Below are 19,072 nucleotides of genomic sequence, written 5' to 3'. Positions count from 1 at the left end.
CAATACACAGATTCAATCTTCATCTTAGTCTTATGATAACCAAACTCAGTTATAGGACAGCTACAGATGGAATAAGGATTACAAGCCACTTTACTTTCTTTGGAGTCCTTGTTTAAAAAAAATCAAAGGAACTCTTTGTCAAAACAATAGCTAATTTTTTTTCTACCGTTCTTCTCATTAAGCAGTACATGCTTTGATATTGCACTTCTAGAAGTAAACATCAAAACAAAAAAAACAAGATATTTGAGTTTGAGGAGACCATGCTTTTTAAGTACCTGATGATGCAAAAATTCACAAAAGAAACTTTACTTTGAGCCTCTTTTGTTGTAAGTACTGAAGATATGACCAACTCCAAATAGGGAACATTGCTAGTCAACCTCCCTACAACCTGCTGACTTTTCAAACAGCTTCAGAATCTGACTATGATTTTCCTGAAGCCAATTTTATTGGAATGAAATTGTTGTGGTGCCGATTTCCGATCGCGTCGTCTCTGATCTGGGCCGACAATTACGTGTTGGCGGCACCTAATTAATTAGCACGTTTATTTCGGCTTTTTTCTTAAAGATGTGCTGTGTGCCTCCCGGCTACCTTTGCATCCTCCGCGAAACGGTATCTGTCCGTGGCATGGGATTTAGGGTGGTGGGACACTGGGGTGTCATCTCGTCGCCCATTTCCATTAAAGCAGGCAGGTCATCTTCTTCTATCTCTGCCCTCTTCAATGTCGAAGGTCGAGGTTCGTCATCTGCTGTGGCTGATGTGGAAGGCTTGCTTGACTGCTGAGCCTCGCGCATTTTTCTATCACACAGTTCTTTAATAAGGACTCAAACCATCCTGCAAATATCCCCTAAACCGACGTACCCTTTCAAAATTAAGGTTGTACTTTATCATTACTCATTCGGTTTCCATTGTTATCCTTTTTTCTTCCAATTGCATCAGCTCTTCATCTGTCAGTTCTTGGTGATGGGATGCCAAAACCTCTTCAACATCATGTTCGTCAGCTTCCACAAGCCAAACTCACGTTGTCCTTACTTCGTTCACCACAATCAAAATTCTTAATAATGTCTAGTTTTACCGTAAGTGTAACACCCTTACGAGCTCTTTCAGGCTTTTCCGATACCATAGAACTCATCTTGCAAACAGCTGCTCACAGGCACGTGTTAAAGCAAAGCAGTTGCGAATCCGGGGGAGAACAGCTGCTCGGAGCACACTGCCTTTTATCGCACGCTGATTTTTTTGCGCCCTGAATTTCTTTCCGTAAAAGTGAAAACACCTTCCGAAAGCGAAAATAGGGTACTAATGTAGGTCTTTCGTAACAGTGAGGTTTCGTAAAGCGAACGTTCGAAAAGCTGGGGACACCTGTAGTCATTTTGTATTTGGCTCAGTACTTAAAATTTAATACTGGAAAGTATTAAACTGGTTTCTTTGATAATGAGGAACTATGTCATCGTCAAGGTCCTGGGAATCTTTGACTGTTTAGCAACATATAAATCAACAGTTTTTGGCTATTAATTTTTATTATTAATATTAATTTATAATTCTATTTATTTAGAGTGGACAGTTAGTGTGTTTTTCCAAGCACAGCGACAACTAATACCAGAGGACATCTAGGCAGAGCAAATTAAAACTTCTTCCTCGCAGAAAAGGTTCGATTGTTCACTCGATCTTTCAGCTGGGTGAATGCATACTGCTGACCTGTAGAAGGGCAAGATAAAGAACATTTGGATGGTTTATCTTTTACTGGTACATACCTGTGCCACTGCCTCCATTTGTTCATTGGTATAGCCCCTGTACCGTCCCAGCATCCGATCCACAGCCTTCAGGTCTCGACTGGTGTCCTGAAATTAACTCAAGCTTTAAGAGAACTTCTCAAAAAAAAATAATGCTATGACCATCACTGGTTCTAATCTTTTTAAAGTGGACAAACCAATTTAATTAAACCAAATAGCAACAGATATCATTATTTTTGAACACAAGAGATTCTGCAGATGCTGGAAATCTAGTGGAACACATACGAAATGCTGGAGGAACTCAGCAGGCCAGGCAGTATCTATAGACAGGAATAAACAGATTGACAGGGCCTTGGCTTGAAACATCGAATGGTTATTCCTTTCCAAAGATTCTGCCTGACCTACTGAGTTCTTCCAGCGTTTTGTGGGTATCCTTATTTATCTGTAAGATTGGAGAAACTCCAAACAGAAAGCTCTTCAATGTATCTAAAGGAGAAAAAAAAAGTCCTAATAATTGCAATTGCTGCCTCTAAATCTCTTTACAAGACTTTACAAGACTCTTTACAAGACTTTAACATCATTGAACAGCTCTTAAGTGAAAAGGCAGTGAAAAGAGAAATTAGTTAATGATCAACTGATATCAGTTCTCAAATGTCCCCCAAATTCTCAGTAACACCCACAGATATAAAACCACAAATCTCACCACACCAAACTCTCTCAAGTTTCCTAGATCATCAAGATAACAGCTTCACTCTTCAGAGAATCTGTAACATGCGCTAACATTTAACATCTATTCAAAATCAGGGCATGGGGAGAAATCAGTATTATTTCCAACCATGGGGGTGGGGAGGAGGTAACAGCTTCATACTTCAGAGGGCCTGCAAAACACTATAACATCTAACATCTTCACCATTATGGGGATAGGAAGTGATCAGTGTTATTCCCCACCACAGGGGTGGGGAGTGATTTGTAACAGTTTGGAAACAACTGATTTTCCAAAATAATACTAAATCCTTCCTGCCCCTGTTTCTAATATCTACAAATATATATTTAATGTAACTTTTATGTATTTGGAGGGGACCTCAAAGGCTTTGTTGAAGACAGTCACAGTCACCATATCAAACAAATACTTATGCACATGATAAAAACCTTATTTTTGACACTGATGTTCACTGTAAGATTGCAACACTTGTTACATACACCTGTTAGGGTGCATTCTCCAGTTACCTTATAAGGTAACTGTAGCCTTCACTAAAGCTTCTCATAACCAGTTTTGTCAAATAACTGTCTTAATTGGTTGTGAACACAAGAGTTTCCGCAGATGCTTGAAATAACGAGCACACACAGAAATGCTGGAGGAACTCAACAGGTGAGGCAGTTTAGAGATATTGTATTTGCACATTCATTGTTTGTCAGTCTTTATTTGTGGGTGGTTTTTCCATTGATTCTTTTTTATTGCTTTGGTCTATGTACCACATAGCCTACTGTATAATATGGGACTACTTTATGTCGTAGTAACACGTTATTAAGCATGCGCTATTGGGTGCATATTGATCTGTATATATGCATTCAGTTCGGGTTCTGTAAGTAAAAAGCCCTGTTAACTTAGCTCCAGTCTCCAGTGTTCTTATTTATAGTTTTGTTGTGTAACCGGCCACATACACAACAAATTGGTGACAAGGTTAATGAACCTGCATCATATCAGAACGCCGTGTTTTAATTGATAACGGCACTCAGAAAAGACAGAGTGAGGCCGCGATTCTGAAAAGAAGCAGGAGTTCAGCTGGAGTCAGGAAAGTCGGGAGACCGAAAGACACAATCGGAGCCGTGGCGCATCCAGACGAGACCACAGCAGGCGCTGAACCCCAGGGCTGAGGGTCTGCCGGCCTCAGAAGGGAGATAAAAAAAGAGGAGCGACACATGCGTCTAGCCAGAGTACGCTTACGACACCAGCAAAAAAAAAAGGTCACGTGAGTCAAAAAGAAAACAAAGGACCGGGGTTAGATTCACATAACAAGGATGAATTAACACAACAAGGATGGCGTTAATTGGAACCATTACAGCATTTGATAGTGGCATTGAAGACTGGGCAACTTAGGATACGTACACACTGGACCGGATAAATCTGTAACCGAAGCTTTTTCTCTTCGTTTTGACCCTCCGTCCACACTGAAACGGCGTTTTCCTCCCCCGAAAATGGAGATTTTCAGAAACGCTCTCCAGAGTGAATAAATCTGAAAACGCTTAATATCCAGCGTAGTGTGTACGGGGTAGCTGTCTATTTTTAAAACCGCTGTAATGACGTGTTGGAACAAATGGCGGCCGCAGCGCGGCATTTCATTGTTTTCATGAACGCAACCTCAAACACCACAACAATATCTGACAATAGACGTGCAGCGGCCTACTGCAACGTTGTATAGAAATACAAGATAACACTGATGCAGACACGTTTTATACATTTAACAAGGTGCTTTATTAATGTATTGCTTGTGCAAACATTCAATAGATGCAATTGTCACTTTTGCCCAGTAACTCATTTTATTGCACGTTAAATACAGCAAAATAATACGCAAAGACATGGCAAAAGTAAAGGCAAGCAAATTTCACTTTTGCCCAGTAACAAGCCTTATTGCATTTAGTTGTAGCTGTCATCCCTTTCATCAGTGAAGAGACTATAGCTGTTGGAAATGCTTCTGGACAAACGCGCACCAAGTCTTTCGTTTGGTGATGTAAGTTTTTCTAGTCTGTAACTGGACAAGCGCGCACCAAGTATACCATTTCCTCTTCACTTGTTTTCTGTGTGCCCTGCACATGCCCAGTAGGAGGAGATTTGCCCAAATGTCCATTTTGATGTGGACGGAGGTATTTTTAAAAACGCTTAGTGTGGACGCCTGTCATTTTTACATGAAACCGGCATTTTCAAAATTATCGTCCACACTAATCGTTTTTGAAAATACCTCCGTCCACATTAAAACAGACATTTGGGCGAATCTCCTCCTACTGGGCATGCGCAGGATACATCTACAGAAAACAAGCGACATGTTTGGTGTTGAATCTCGCTGTGAAAGTGCACGTTTATGCAGTTACAGACTAGAAAAACTTAAAAGGAATTGCTGTTGGCTCTCGCGCAGGAGGACTTAAAACTAAAAAAAACAAATACTGGAGCGTATGGAGGCAACCAACAGGGAGTTCACAGACAGTATGACCCAGCTGATGACGAACATTGAAAAACTGACTAACTCTGTTGCATTAATAAAGCACCTTGTTAAATGTATAAAACATGACTGTGTCAATGTTATCTTGTATTTCCATACAATGTTACATTAGGCTGTTATACATCTACTGTCAGGAAAGTACTTGCATAAATAAGTAAACCACCTTTTCCAAGCAAGGACAGAAAACAGGGCAAAGTGAGTATACTTATTTATTCAGTAAGCTATGGGTCAAAGTATTTGGTGAGTACATTTCTAACACTTCTGGCTTCAGTCTCGTTGCCGTCTGTTCTGAAATTGTTAGGTTGTGTAGGGGGTTGTGTTCAAGAAAACATGAATTGCCGCACTGCCGCCATCTGTTCCGGCGCGTCATGACAGCATTTTCAAAAATATCCATTTACCCCGTCCACACTGCTCTGCACAATCGGCGTTTTCAAATTTACACACTCTAGAGGGCGTTTTAGAAAATCTCCATTTTCCGGGGAGGAAAACGCCGTTTCAGTGTGGACAGAGGGTCAAAACGAAGAGAAAAAGTTTCGGTTACGGATTATCCAGTCTAGACTGGATAATTTTGAAAACGCTGGTTTTGCGTAAAAACGATGCGTCCACACTAAGCGTTTTTGAAAATACCTCCGTCCACATTAAAATGGATATTTGGGCGAATCTCCTCCTACTGGGCATGTGCAGGACACACAGAAAACAAGCGAAGAGGAAACCGTATACTTGGTGCGCGTTTGTGCAGTTACAGACTAGAAAAACTTAAAAGGAAATTGCCAGGACGACAGCAATAAGGTTTGTTACTGGGCAAAAGTGAAATCTGCTTGCCTTTACTTTTGCCATATCTTTGTGTATTATTTTGCTGTATTTAACATGTGCAATAAAATAAGTTACTGGGCAAAAGCGACAATTGCATCTATTGAATGGTTGCACAAGCAATACATTAATAACTACTACTACAACGTCGACTCAGGCCTAGGGGGCCGGCGTCGGGCACGATGACGAACTCTCCACTTCTCCCTCTGCCTCATCAGTGTGTTCAGTTCATCTACATTAGCCGCACCGCTGTCTTCTAGGAGCATGTTGACCATAGTCTTGGGAGGGCGCCCAGGGTTCATCCTCCCGTGCTTGGGCTCCCATATGATGACTAGGCTGGCAGGTAGCTCGGGGTGGTGTAGACAGTGCCCCGCTAGTTACAGTCTTCTCGCCTCGATTTTAGTGGTGAGCATCAGTAGGCTGTTATGGAGCTCGACATTCATCATGTGCTGTTGCCAACTCACATCAAGAGCCATCCAGAGCATTCGTGTATAGCAACAATCTGGAGACTTTTCGCATCATCTTGGTGAGTGTCCACGTCTCACATCCGTACGTGAGAATGGACTCTATGACTGCTATGAAAATCCTCTTTTTAAGCCCTCTGGTCAGGTTCAACTTCCCGATTTCTTTCATGTCGTTCACAGCCCTCCACGCCAGCGGCTTCCGTATCTTTATGTCCTTCTCCGAACTCATCATTCTTGACCCTAGGTACTTGTAGTCAAAGACTTTCTTAATGGTATCATTCTCTACGGTCCTGAGAGTACCTTCGTCACAGTTAAATGCCATGTACTCTGTCTTTTTAGCATTTAGGTGAAGTCCAACTTTATTGCACTCAATTTCCACTTTTGTCAGTAGCTGCTGTGCTTCCTCCATCTGGTCAGAGAGCAGGACTATGTCATCTGCAAAATCGAGATCTGTGAGCGTAACTGGTCTGACCCTTTTGGTTCGCACTAGTTTTATGGTAAAACTTGTCATGATCTTTGGTAGCTTGTCGCAGACCATAATCAAGGACGATTATAAAGAGGTAGGGTGCCAGACTGTCTCCTTGCAGCACACCAGCTAGGAGCTCGAACACTGCTGTTTCTCCGTCTAGTGATACAATTTTCGCCTTGGTTTTGGTATAGCTGGACTCTATTGCTCTCAGTAGATGGTCTGGCACTCCGTAAGCTTTCAGGATCTTCGGCATTTGACATTAATAAAGCACCTTGTTAAGTGTATAAAACATGTCTGCATCAGTGGCAGCAAGTGCATATCGCCTTTGCTGGACCATTCATGGACTCTTTTAATCGCCGTTGATGCACATTCCAAACGGCCAGAGATCATCAAAATGAAGACAACCACATCAGAAAAGACCATTACAGTGCTGAGGACCATGTTCGCCAGGAATCGCATACCAGAGCAAATCTGCACAGACAATGGATGACAATTTGTCTCAGAAGAATTCCAAAGTTTTGTGAAGAACAATGGAATCAAGCACTTTACATCGGCTCCTTACCACCCATCCACAAGTGGCTTGGCAGAAAGATTTGTACAGACATTCAAGAAAGCCCTCAAGACAAGGGACAGCGAAAATCGACCACTACAACACAAGATAGACAGTTTCCTCCTTGCCTATCGTAATGCAGTACATGCAACCACTAACCAGACACCAGCGATGATGTTTCTGAACAGGAACCCGATGTCCCGCATGGATCTTCTCAAACCAAATGTATGGCGTGATGTAGAGAACAGACAGTTCAAACACTTGAATGTTAAGTCAACACGGAGCTTCAATGTGGGACAGTCAGTTCTTGCTCAGGATTACCGGACTGAAAAGTGGCAGCTGGGTATAATTTCCGCCATAGTCGGGCCACTGATGTATAGAGTACAGGTGGGAGAGAATGTATGGAGACGTCATGTGGATCAAATCCTGGATGCTCAGGTGAAAAACTCAACAACACCTTGCCCGGACTCCCATGACATAGAAGCAAACACTCCTGATGTGACCACACAGCCTCGCCCACAGATAAGCCTGTCATCAGTGCTGAGGACCCACTTGATGTACCTGTGGAGACTAATTCCCCAAATCAAACGTTGCAGGGCAGACGTTACCCGGAGAGACAGAGAAGGGCCCCCCCCCCAGAGACTTCAGTTATAATTATTATTATTACGTTACCTTGTTATAATTTCATATTATTACGTTACTAATTAAACAGTTGGTGGGCATTTGTATATTAAGGGTACATATACAGTATTTGTTTAGCATAGTGCCTGTTAACTTTAAAAAAAAACATTTGATACACTTTTAAAATAAAAGGGGAGGAGTGTACCATATAGCCTACTGTATAATATGGGACTATTTTATGTCGTAGTAAGACGTTATTGAGCATGCGCTATTAGGCGCGTATTGATCTGTATATATGTATTCAGTTCGGGTTCCGTAAGTTTAAAAGAAAACCCTGTTAACTTAGCTCCAGTCTCTAGCATTTTTATTTATAGATTTGTTGTGTAACCGGCCACATACGCAACAGTCTACCATGAATGTCCACAAGAAAATGAATCTCAGGACATCACACTAGCGTAGTGGTTAGCATGACACAACTACAGCTCAGGGTGCCAGAGCTTGTAGTTCAATCCCACTGTCCTCTGCAAGAAGTTTGTACATCCTTCCCTTGAGCACATGGGGTTCCTCCACATCCCAAAGGCGTACTGGTTAGCAGATTAATTGGTCATTGTAAATTGTCCTGTGATTAGGCTAGGGTTAAATAGGTGGGTTGCTGGGTAGTGCAGCTCATAGGACCAAAGGGCCTGTTCCACACTATATCTCTAAATAAATAAAATATGGTGACACATACATACTTTGATATTAAATTTACTTTGAATAGGTGCTGCCTAACCTGCTGATATGCATTCCTCCTGCATTCTGTGTGTGCCAGTTGGTTGTACCTGTTTTATAGAATTCAGTACCTGTAAAGTGTTTGCTAATGTGTCAATCTTTTCAGTGACTCGAGCAGCATGGCGCAACCTGCTCCTTCCCCTCGCTGTCACGTTCAGTGAACGTCGCCTCCTGGAGAGATTATGCAGCGGTGTGTCGGAGTCACTCGACGAGTCTGCCATAGGTACTGTGCAGCTTTCTGAAACAAAAAGCCAAAACTTAGAAAAAAAATGAGTAAGGCAAAATGTCAACTTTATAACATGGCTGTTTGTAACGCAGAAGTAGCTCTCAGGCTCAGAGGATAATGGGTTGGGAAGAAAAGGAATAATAAAAATCTGGCATTAGTGAACAGTTTGTCAATATGACCTCAGAGCTTCTTTCCCACTGCTATCAAACATCTGAACCAGTTCTTTCATGCCCTCTTTTCAGTGGTGTTGGCACACTCTCGAACTGTTAGTTCGACCTGTTCTGTTATTGTTAGTGCTTGTTTCTTTTTGCTCTACTTCATCTTGAATCAATATATAGCAAAAAATACAGTAAGTGCAAAAACTATTCTACATCGGTATAGTTCTGGCACTAGCTGTATTTAATGCCCTATTTATTATTTACCTGTGCATAGAGTTTCACACCAGCAAGGAAGTTCATTGCCCCCTGGTGCATATAACAATAAACTAATCTGAACCTAAATCAAAGTCACATTAAATTATCAAAGTACATATATATTACCTTGAGATTCATTTTTTACAGGCATTTACTGAAAAATAAAGAAACACAATAGAACTATGCATAGATGAAGACTGATAAAGTGCAAAAGAAGACAAATTATCCAAATTAAAGTATAAATGAATAATATCAAGAACATGAAATGTAAAGAGTTCTTCAAAGCAAGTCTATAAGCCCTGGAATCAGTTCAGAACTGAAGTGAGTGAGTCAGAATCAGAATTAATATCACTGACATATGTCATAAAATTTGTTAACTTAGCAGCAATTGTACAATGCAATACATGATAAATTTAGGGGCAAAAATAAAATAAATAAATAACAAGTGTGTGTGTGTGTGTGTGTGTGTGTGTGTGTGTGTGTGTGTGTGTATATGTTAAATAGTTAAAAAGTGCAAAAACAGAAATAATAAAAAAAAAAATGAGGTAGTATTGATGGCTTCAATGTCCATTTAGAAATTGGATGGCAGGGGGGAACAAACTATTCTTGAATCATTGAGTGTGTGCCTTCAGGCTTCTGTACGTCCTTCCTGATGGTAACAATGAGAAGAGGACATGTTCTGGATGAAACTATCCACAGTAGTTGTAGATTGGTAACTGTTCCTGAACCTGGTGGTGTGGGACCCAAGATTCCTATACCTCCCTCAAGATGGTAGCAGCGAGAAGACAGCATGGCCATGATGGTGGGGGTCCTCTCCTCTGACAGCATGGCATGTAAAAGTGCTCAATGGTGGACTGTGTGACTGTTGGTGAATTATTGCACATTGTCTCTCATCTGCTTTCATTGTATTAGTCTAGCACCTAAACAGTCAAACTAAATTTATTATCAAAGTGCATGTATGTCATCATGTGCTACCCTGAGATTTATTTTCTTGCAGGCATTTACAGGAAAATAAATACAATAGAACTTATGAAAATATATGTATAAACAGAGACTGACAAATATGCAGATTGCTGAGGCTAACACAGCCAGCAGAAAATTGGACTCAGGTGCAGTGACATAATTCTGAAGTGCAGTTGACTATCAGCTGCAAACACATCATTCCATGTAACAGCACATTGGAACTGCACTTGTGACTGTGGTCCAAGTTTCAACTATGCAAGATTTTACAACAAAACAAGTTAATAGGTTTAAGAAGGTATATGGTGCATTGGCCTTCATTACTCGTGGGACTTGTAAGGGACGTCTTCTTTTATGTTACTGCTAAGGCTAATAAGATGGCTTCTTTGTTATGTTAACTGCTGAGAAAGTGCTTCTCACTCGCAGCTTGTTTGGGTTATAATTACTGATAAGAGAATTGAATTCATTTGCTAACCAATTGGGACAGATGTTATTCTTTCTTGTGTGTCTGTAAGCTATTGTTTTTGTGGGCTTTGGGGCAGAAGGCGCGATGGGGACAGAGAGAGGAGATGCGATGCTGTAAGCTGGTCAACGGAATAGACTGCGAGCAGGAGTCTGAGACCCAGGGTCTTCGGCGAGGAGAATTTGGAGCATCTGGTTGACCACCGTGGTTGGTCCCAGGCGGCGGATCGAGGAGGTGGGAGGGGATTGAGTGGTGGAAAGAAGACTCCGTTAATTGAGCTCCGATGGTTGCGCACAAAGTAGTTGAACTTTGATAAGTTTGGTGCCTTCTACTTTTCTTTTTATATTTTATCTCTATTAATTACATAGTTCCAGTAAGATCTATAAAGTGTAATCATTTAATCGCATATGAGAGGGAGGAGAAGGTAGCAGCGCGACACGCGCGCGCAGCCCTCCGGTGAAAATGATATCGTATCCATTAAGTAGGGGCCATGGACAATTCTGATTTGATGGAGACAGATGTGAAAGCACAGAGGAACATCTAGAGAAATTTCTGAAATGCCGGTTCGCTGCCGCTGTTACTGGGTGATTGAGAATCTTCCGGAGGGTAGGCCCCAAAATCCCCGGCTTTGTCTGCTGTTGGTGACTGAGGCTGAGGTCAAATCGTTCAATTAGAGATGGAGCTCGATACTCGGTGTCGGAGGGCTGATTGGAGGCTCGAAGTTTTCGGACAACTCAGAGTCAGACTGTGGTCGGGCATGGCAGGGAGAGTTTTTCTTCCCTCTCCCATCTGCGTGAGATGTGGGACATTCGAGAGACTTTGAACTTTTTTTTTACTGTGCCATGGCCTGCTCTTCATCAAGTTATGGTATTGTTGCACCGTTGTAACTATATGTTATAATTATGTGGGTTTTGTTAGTTTTTCAGTCTTGGTCTGCCCTGTGTTTTTGTGATATCACACCAGAGGAATATTGTATCATTTCTTAATGCATGTATTACTAAATGACAATAAAAGAGGACTGCGTGTTCTTATAATCTAATCTAATCTAATCTGGTGTATTGTCTGTTATTTGGGCAGGGTGGGGTACATCACACAGCATCCACACAAACTTGATTACCCAGTTTGGCAGGGCCGAAGGCTGCTCCCCCTAGACGAGAGCGAGCCTGAGGCTCACCAGGGGTCTACAGACTGTTCAAGAGCCGTGAGTTAATGTTGCAGCTCTATAAAACTCTGGTTGGAAGATTGTGCTCAATTCCGGTCACCTCATTACAGGAGGGATGTATAAGCTTTAGACAGGGTGCGGAGGGGATTTACCAGTATCCTGCCTGGAATAGAGAACATGTCTCATGAGGATAGGTTGAGCAAGCTGCAGCTTTTCCCTTTGAGGTGAAGGAGTGTCTTGATAGAAGTGTACAAGATGATAAGAGAAATAGATCAAGTCGATAGCCAGAGACTTTTTCCCAGGACAGAAATGGCTAATACAACAGGGCATAATTTTAAGAAGATTGAAGGAAAGTATGGGGAGGAGGCGGTAATGTCAGAGGCAAGTTCTTTACAGAGAAATGGGAGATTGCATGGGGAACCCTGCCAGGGATGGTGGTAGACAGGGAGCTACATTAGGAGCATTTAGGTAAGCACTTGAATGATAGAAAAACGGAGGGTTATGTAGGAGGAAAGGGCTAGATTTATCTTAGAGTAGGTTAAGGTTCAGCACCACATTGTGGGTCAAAGGACCTGTACTGTGCTTTAGTGTTCTGTGGTCTCTGAAGGAACTCAACAGATCAAGCAGCATCTAGTTTGTTATAGTTCTAGCCTTTTAGTTTCTAATCCAATGTACTCATTCTGTTTCAAGTAGCTCCTCGGACGGTCACCAAAAATAACAGAAACTTACCACTCAGAATCCCTCTCATCATTTTTGAATAGGGTGAAACCTTGTCTAGTGTATTAGAAAATCATTCTGATCCCTATCTTTCAAAAATCTGGCAGTAAATATTCAAGTTTTACTAGTCATACCCTAAACTTACTGACTAGAAATCAGAGGACAGCCTATAGCAAATACAGTCACATTTAGAAACTTGGACAGACTACAAGGGTTTGGTGGCTCTGGAACTGTATTCACTGGAGTTTAGAAAAAGAGAGAGGATCTCATTGAAACGTCAAATATTGAAAGAACAAGATAATTTAGACATATTTGCTTCCAATAATGGGGGAGTCTAGGACCAGAGAGCACAGCCTCAGAATACAAGGATGTCCCTTTAGAACAGAGAGGAGGAGGAATTTCTTTAACCTGAGGATGGTGAATCAATGGAATTTGCTGCCACAGACGACTGCAGTAGCCAAGTCATTGGCTATATTTAAAGCAGAGGTTGACAGATTTTTGATTAGAAAAAGGGTTAAAAGTTACAGGGAGAAGGCAGGAGAATGGGGTTGAGAGGAATAATAAAGCAGCTATGCAGACTTTATAAGCCAAAAGGTTCAATTTTGCTCCTATTCCTTAAGGTCTATGGTCATATGGATTCCTTTCATTAATCATGTATGGTTTCTAGTTATTGGCAGAGAAAACAACAAAATACAACATCATAAAACAAAATCTACCACACTATACTAGCAGTGAACATACGCGAAACCATAACTAAAAAGTAAAAAATGCAGATACTGTAAATTTCAAATAACAGAGGAATTTGTAAAAAAAAAAACCACAATCACAAGGGACAGAGTATCAAATAAAACTAGAACATTATAGTCAGTAAGTGCCCATAGGCCCATGGTGTTGAACAACGGACTCACTTTCAAGAACTCTTCCTCTCATATTTTCTACATTTATTGCTTATTTATTTATTTATTATTATTATTATTACTTTCTGTATTCGCACATTGTTGTCTTTTGCACACTGGCTGAATGCCCAAGTTGGTTTAATTTTTCATTGCTTCTATTATGGCTATTATTCTATCATTATTAGGTATGCCTGCAAGAAAACGTATCTGTGTTGTATATGGTGACACATACTTCAATAATAAATTTACTTTGAACTTTGATGTTGTGCCAACCTTTAAATCTACTCTAAGATCAATCTGACTTCTCCCGCCCATATAGCCCTGCATTTTTCTTTCATCCATGTGCCTGAGTCTCTTAAACATTCCTAATGTATCTGTCTCTATCACCACCCCTGACAGTGCATTTCACGCACCCATCACTGTGTAGAAAAAAATTACTTCTGATATCCCCCTATACTTTTCTCTAGTCATCTTAAAATTATGGCCCTGCATATTAGCCATTTTCATGGTGAAAAAAACTCTTTCCATTCAATACAAACCTCAAATCATCTTGTACACCTCTATCAAGGCACCTCATCCTTCTTCTCTTCAAAGAGGTGCATAATGTATTCTCATAAGACATGCTCTCCAATCTAGGCAGCATCCAGGTAAATCTCCTCCAGATCCTTTCCAAAGTTTCTACATCCTTCCTATAATGAAGCGACCAGAACTGAACACAATATTCCAAATATGATCTAACCAAGGGAGCTGCAACTTTACTTTGTGGCTCTTGAATTCAATCTCCTGACTAGTGAAGGCTAACACACTGTATGCCTTTTAAACAACTCCAGACATCCCACCTCTCCCGGAAGTTCCGGGAGTCTCCCGCATATCGATAGTGGCTCCCTGATGCCCGGAAATTATATACAATATCCCGGAAATAGATTTTTTTGAGAGGGAGAGCGAGCATCCTGATTGGTCTCTCTTCGTGCTGAGTGGTCCCCAACCACCGGGCCACAAGGAAACGATATGATTTGGCGATATGAAACGATATGAGTCAACTGCACCTTTCCTCATTCCCTGTCACGCACTGTTGATTTTAACGCACGCGAAGTCATCAGTGACCCAAGACATGCAAAGGAATGGGTCCGTGACCCATTTGTGAATGTCCCCGGAGAATGTTCCATGTCAGCGCGGGAAAAAGATCAACTCCTCGAGCTTGCAAATGACGGTGGGCTGAAAAGTATGTTTGACATAACATCCCTGCCTGCATTCTGGATCAAAGTCAAGGCTGAATATCCTGAGATAGCCATGAAAACACTGAAAACGTTGCTTCCATTTCCAACATATCTCTGCAATGAATGCAACAAAAACTAAATTGCGGAATAGACTGGACATAAGGAACCCCCTTCGAGTATCGCTGTATCCCATCACACCTTGATAGGACCGTGTTGTTGCAGGAAAACAAGCCCAGGGCTCCCATTGATTCAGCGATATTGGTGTGTTGCAATGATTTTATATGTTCATACGGGGAAAATATGCGCTGTGTGTTTAATATCCAGATGTTACTTAAAATGTTATGATGCGATTGACATCACCTATATTCCAGTTGTGATTAACACCCCCTCCCCCAGTCAGCTGGTCCGCAAGAATATTGTCAATATTAAACCGGCCTGCAGTGCAAAAACTATTGCGGACCCCTGCTAAGTAGACCTATCAGTTTTCTCTATGGGCGGGCTTTACAGTCGACCCCAAAAATAATGACAGTGTTGCTCGCTGCACTGTTTGCAACAGTGACTTTTCTATTGCCCACGGTGGGTTAAAATGTAAAAGACATGTTGAGGTGAGTTTAACAGGTGTCATTCGTTCATTAGCATAGCTAACATTATTTAAACTAGCTGGCTGGCTGCTAAGGAGCTACGCTATTGATGTCCTACGTGATGAGGCCAAACTCCCTGTAGACTTGCTTAAAGTTGTAATAGAATAAACATGTTAATATAATATAATATATGCACATATTTTAAAGTCACATTTTCTGCATATACCCAACTTGGTTCACAGATTAGACAAAATCACTAAACAGAGCACTACATACACTCTTGGAGGTCGACCGTGAGGGGGGGGATATGGAGTTGCGGGGGGCGGGGGTACTACCTCCCTGAAATGAGTTTTTGCAGGGTGGGATGTCTGCAACTCTATCAACCTGAGCAGCAACTTTGAGGATCTATGGATTTGGACCCCAAGGTCCCTGTTTCTCCACACTACTAAAAATCCTGCCATTTACCTTACATTCTGCCTTCAAATTCAACCTTCCAAAGTAAATCACTTCACACTTTGGCCGAATCAAAGGGATCAAAGGAGATTGAAAATCTAGTTGAATGGTGTCACAATAATAACCACTTAATATCAACAAAACCAAAGAGCTGATTATCACCAACAGGAGGAAAAAGCCAGAGGTCCATGAGCCAATCCTCATTAGGGGATTGGAAGTGGATTGGGTCAGTAACTTTAAATTCCTTGCTATCAACATATCAGAGGAGCTGTGCTAGGACCAGCACATAAGTGTCAAAAATAAGGCACAACTCTACTACAAGACCGTAAGATATAGGAGCGGAATTAGGCCATTTGGTACAAAAGGAAGGAGTTGCACTTGAATCAGATGGGGACCAATATTCTTGTGAGCAGGTTTACTAGAGCTGTTAAGAGCAGTTTGAACTAACATGCCAGAGGGATGGAAACCAATATGATACAGCTGAGGATGAGCCAGCAGGCTTAATGGTAGGTGATGGATGTAACACGAATGTAAGGAAGGACAAGTCAATGATTGGGTACAAATGCAGACAGATCCATGCTAGAATCCTTCCAGTAATACCATGGGCTCGTAGCTTGTTAGCAGCCTCAGGTGAGGCACCTTGTCAAAGATCTTCAGAAAATTCAAGCACACAACATCAACTGATTCTCCTTTGTCTATCCTGCTTGTTATTTCTTCAAAGAATTCCAACAGATTTGTCAGGCTAGATTTTCCCTTGACAAAACCATGCTGACTGTGGCCTATTTTATCATATGTCTCCAAGTACCCAGAGACCTCATCCTTAATAATCAACTCCAACATCTTCCCAACCACTGAGGTCAGACTAACTGGCCTAAAGTTTCCTTTCTGGAGCCTCTCTCCCTTTTTGAAGAGTGGAGTGGCATTTGCAATTTTCCAGTCTTCCAGAATCTAGTGATTCTTCAAAGATCATTACTAATCCTTCACAATTTCTTCAGCCACCCCTTTCAGAACTCTGGGGTGTAGTCCACCTGGTTTAGGTGATTTATCCACCTTCAGACTTACTTATCCACCTACTTTCCGAGAAGTTTGAGTAGATTCAGCATGTCACCAAAAACTTTGAGCAACTTCTTTCAGAGAATATCTTAATTGTATCACAGCCTGGGATGGAAACAAAGCCCAGGAATGGAAAAGGCTACAGAACACGGTGGACATAGTCCAGACCACCACAGGTAAAGCCTTCTCCATCACTGAGTACTTACAAGAAGCAACTCCACAAGAAAGCAGCATGCATCAAAGACCCCCATCACCCAGGGCATGTCTTCTTCTCATAACTACCATCAGGAAGGAGGTACAGAAACCTTAGGTCCCATGCTACCAAGTTCAGGAACAGTTATTACCCCACAAACATCAGACTCCTAAACCAGTGTGGATAACTTTACTCACCACAACTCTAAACTGACACTTCAACCTACAGACTCTGTGAAAATATCTATTTTCACAGTCTGCCTTCTTTTGCCATGGCACTTGTCAGTCTTTTTATGTATTTTTGTAAAATCCTATTGTATTTCTTTTTTCCTGTAAATGCCTGCAAAAAAAAGAATCTCAGTGATATAAATCCTCAGCCAACAACAGGAAAGAGGAAACAATCAGCGGATAAGGCAGCATCCATACAAGGCGAAACAAACAAAATACTCATGCCAACAACCCCTTATCGTGAAAGACCATCAGCCAGAAATGTCATCCATGTCCCCTTCCCATCATCCAGGTCTGATGCTCAATAGGTGAGGAACAGGTAGCACTTATCTCCACATCAGTAAGTGAGCCCCTACCCCACTCCATCCACAGCGTCTGCCCCATCCTCTACCCACTGATTCCTACCCAAACCCGTCCCTTTCCCATCTCCGAACCAGTACAATCCCACAATGTCCGGCACCATATTCTCCCACCCAGGTGATACCCAGTGTTCCAGCCTCCTGTACTCCCGTCTCCCTCCCCGTCCCTCACCTCTAAATTCCCATCACTCTCTCCCCAACCTTCACTCCTACCCCCAGTCCATTTTCCCACACACACTCGTCCCCTGTACCCGTCCTTCTGTCCCCAGACAACTCTAGTTCCCCACTCTTCATCCGTCCACAACCCCTGACCCCTCTCAACTCCGTCCCCCACTACCTCTGTCTCTACACACCCACTTTCCCCGAGCCCTATTCCTATCCCCCGTTCCACCCTGGGCCCGAATCATTTCCGATCATTATTATCACTACGTCCTTTATAATAATATAATAACACCGGGAGGGATTTAAACTTCTGATACCTTAAATTCGCAGTCGAGTTCCATTCCGACTATAGCCGCCAAACCCCGACCATCCCCGGCCACCAGTCCCGCTATCGCCGCTGCTCGGCGTCTATAGCAACTTGAAATGTCCGCCCTCGCCCCGCCGCAACCAAGGACCCCCAGTTCGCAGGATCGACTGGGAAATGTAGTCCGCTGCTTCCTCCGCAAGTAACAGAACAAAGAATTTCAACTATAGATCCCAGAAGGCCTCGCGGCCAAGCAACAGCCCGGTAGAGGTGTCCCATTCTAATGCCTGCAGGGAAATTGCGCCAAACGTCCCGCCTCTGACCCAGTGACAGACTGAGCGCCAGTGAGTGGGACAGGGCGCTAACTGTGCATCTGCTCGAGGGCACAGAACTCTCCCTGACATCTGTATCTGTTTGCCGTAAGACCTTCAACTTATTTGCATTGTCTGTTTCAATGTTAAACAAACTAAAATGTACAGTTATAAAGTTAAAAGATTCTGTAGATGCCGGAAATCAGGAGCAACGCACAAAACGCTGTAGGAGCTCGGCAAGTCAGGCAGCACCTATGGAGAGACTCAATTCTTCTTATGAAGAATCTCGGCCTAAACGTAGACTTTTATTCCGTTCCATACATGCTGCGTGACCTGCAGCATTTTGTATGTGTTACTCTGGATTTCCAGCATCTTTTATCTATGGAGGGAAATAGACAGTTGACCTTTTAGACCCAGACCCTTCGTCGGGATTGGAAAGGAAGAGGGAAGAAACCAAATTATTTATCACCCCCTTACCCTTTTATTCCAGCTTTTGCCTTCTTCCTGTGTTCCAAGGACAATATTCCTAACCTTTCTAATTTAATATAGCCTAAGTCCTCTTTGCCTCTCCGTATACTTCCCCAGAAATCCACAAGAGCCCTCTGCCAGGGCAATGCAGGCCGATCCCAGCAATGGAGAGGTGCTGCCCTTGGCACCTACTGAATGTGTTGGCATCCCAGACAATGCATAGCAAGCTGTCGAGCTGGTCATACTCTCTTCTCCCCGCTTCCATGGGGCAGAAGATACA

At 42.3% G+C, this 19,072-nt stretch overlaps 1 protein-coding gene across 6 annotated transcripts in view; it reads right to left on the bottom strand.

The window, feature by feature from the left end:
* The window catches only part of LOC140205546 (centrosomal protein of 128 kDa), a 642,143-nt gene extending 624,029 nt beyond the window's left edge, over positions 1–18,114 (bottom strand). For all 6 annotated transcript variants that reach the window (XM_072273171.1, XM_072273204.1, XM_072273166.1 and 3 more), the window contains exons 1-3: positions 18,027–18,114; positions 8,699–8,865; positions 1,749–1,835 (exon numbers count right to left, since the gene is read on the bottom strand). In XM_072273171.1, coding sequence (XP_072129272.1) covers positions 1,749–1,835; positions 8,699–8,848 — 237 coding nt within the window. In that variant the 5' untranslated portion in view covers positions 8,849–8,865; positions 18,027–18,114. The remainder of the gene's footprint in view (positions 1–1,748; positions 1,836–8,698; positions 8,866–18,026) is intronic.
* Between the last annotated feature and the right edge of the window lie 958 nt (positions 18,115–19,072).

This window comes from Mobula birostris, chromosome 1, assembly GCF_030028105.1.
Source record: "Mobula birostris isolate sMobBir1 chromosome 1, sMobBir1.hap1, whole genome shotgun sequence".
Taxonomy (NCBI): Eukaryota; Metazoa; Chordata; class Chondrichthyes; order Myliobatiformes; family Myliobatidae; genus Mobula; species Mobula birostris.
The sequence above is the reverse complement of the archived record's forward strand: the minus strand, read 5'-3'. Positions and strand labels throughout refer to the sequence as shown.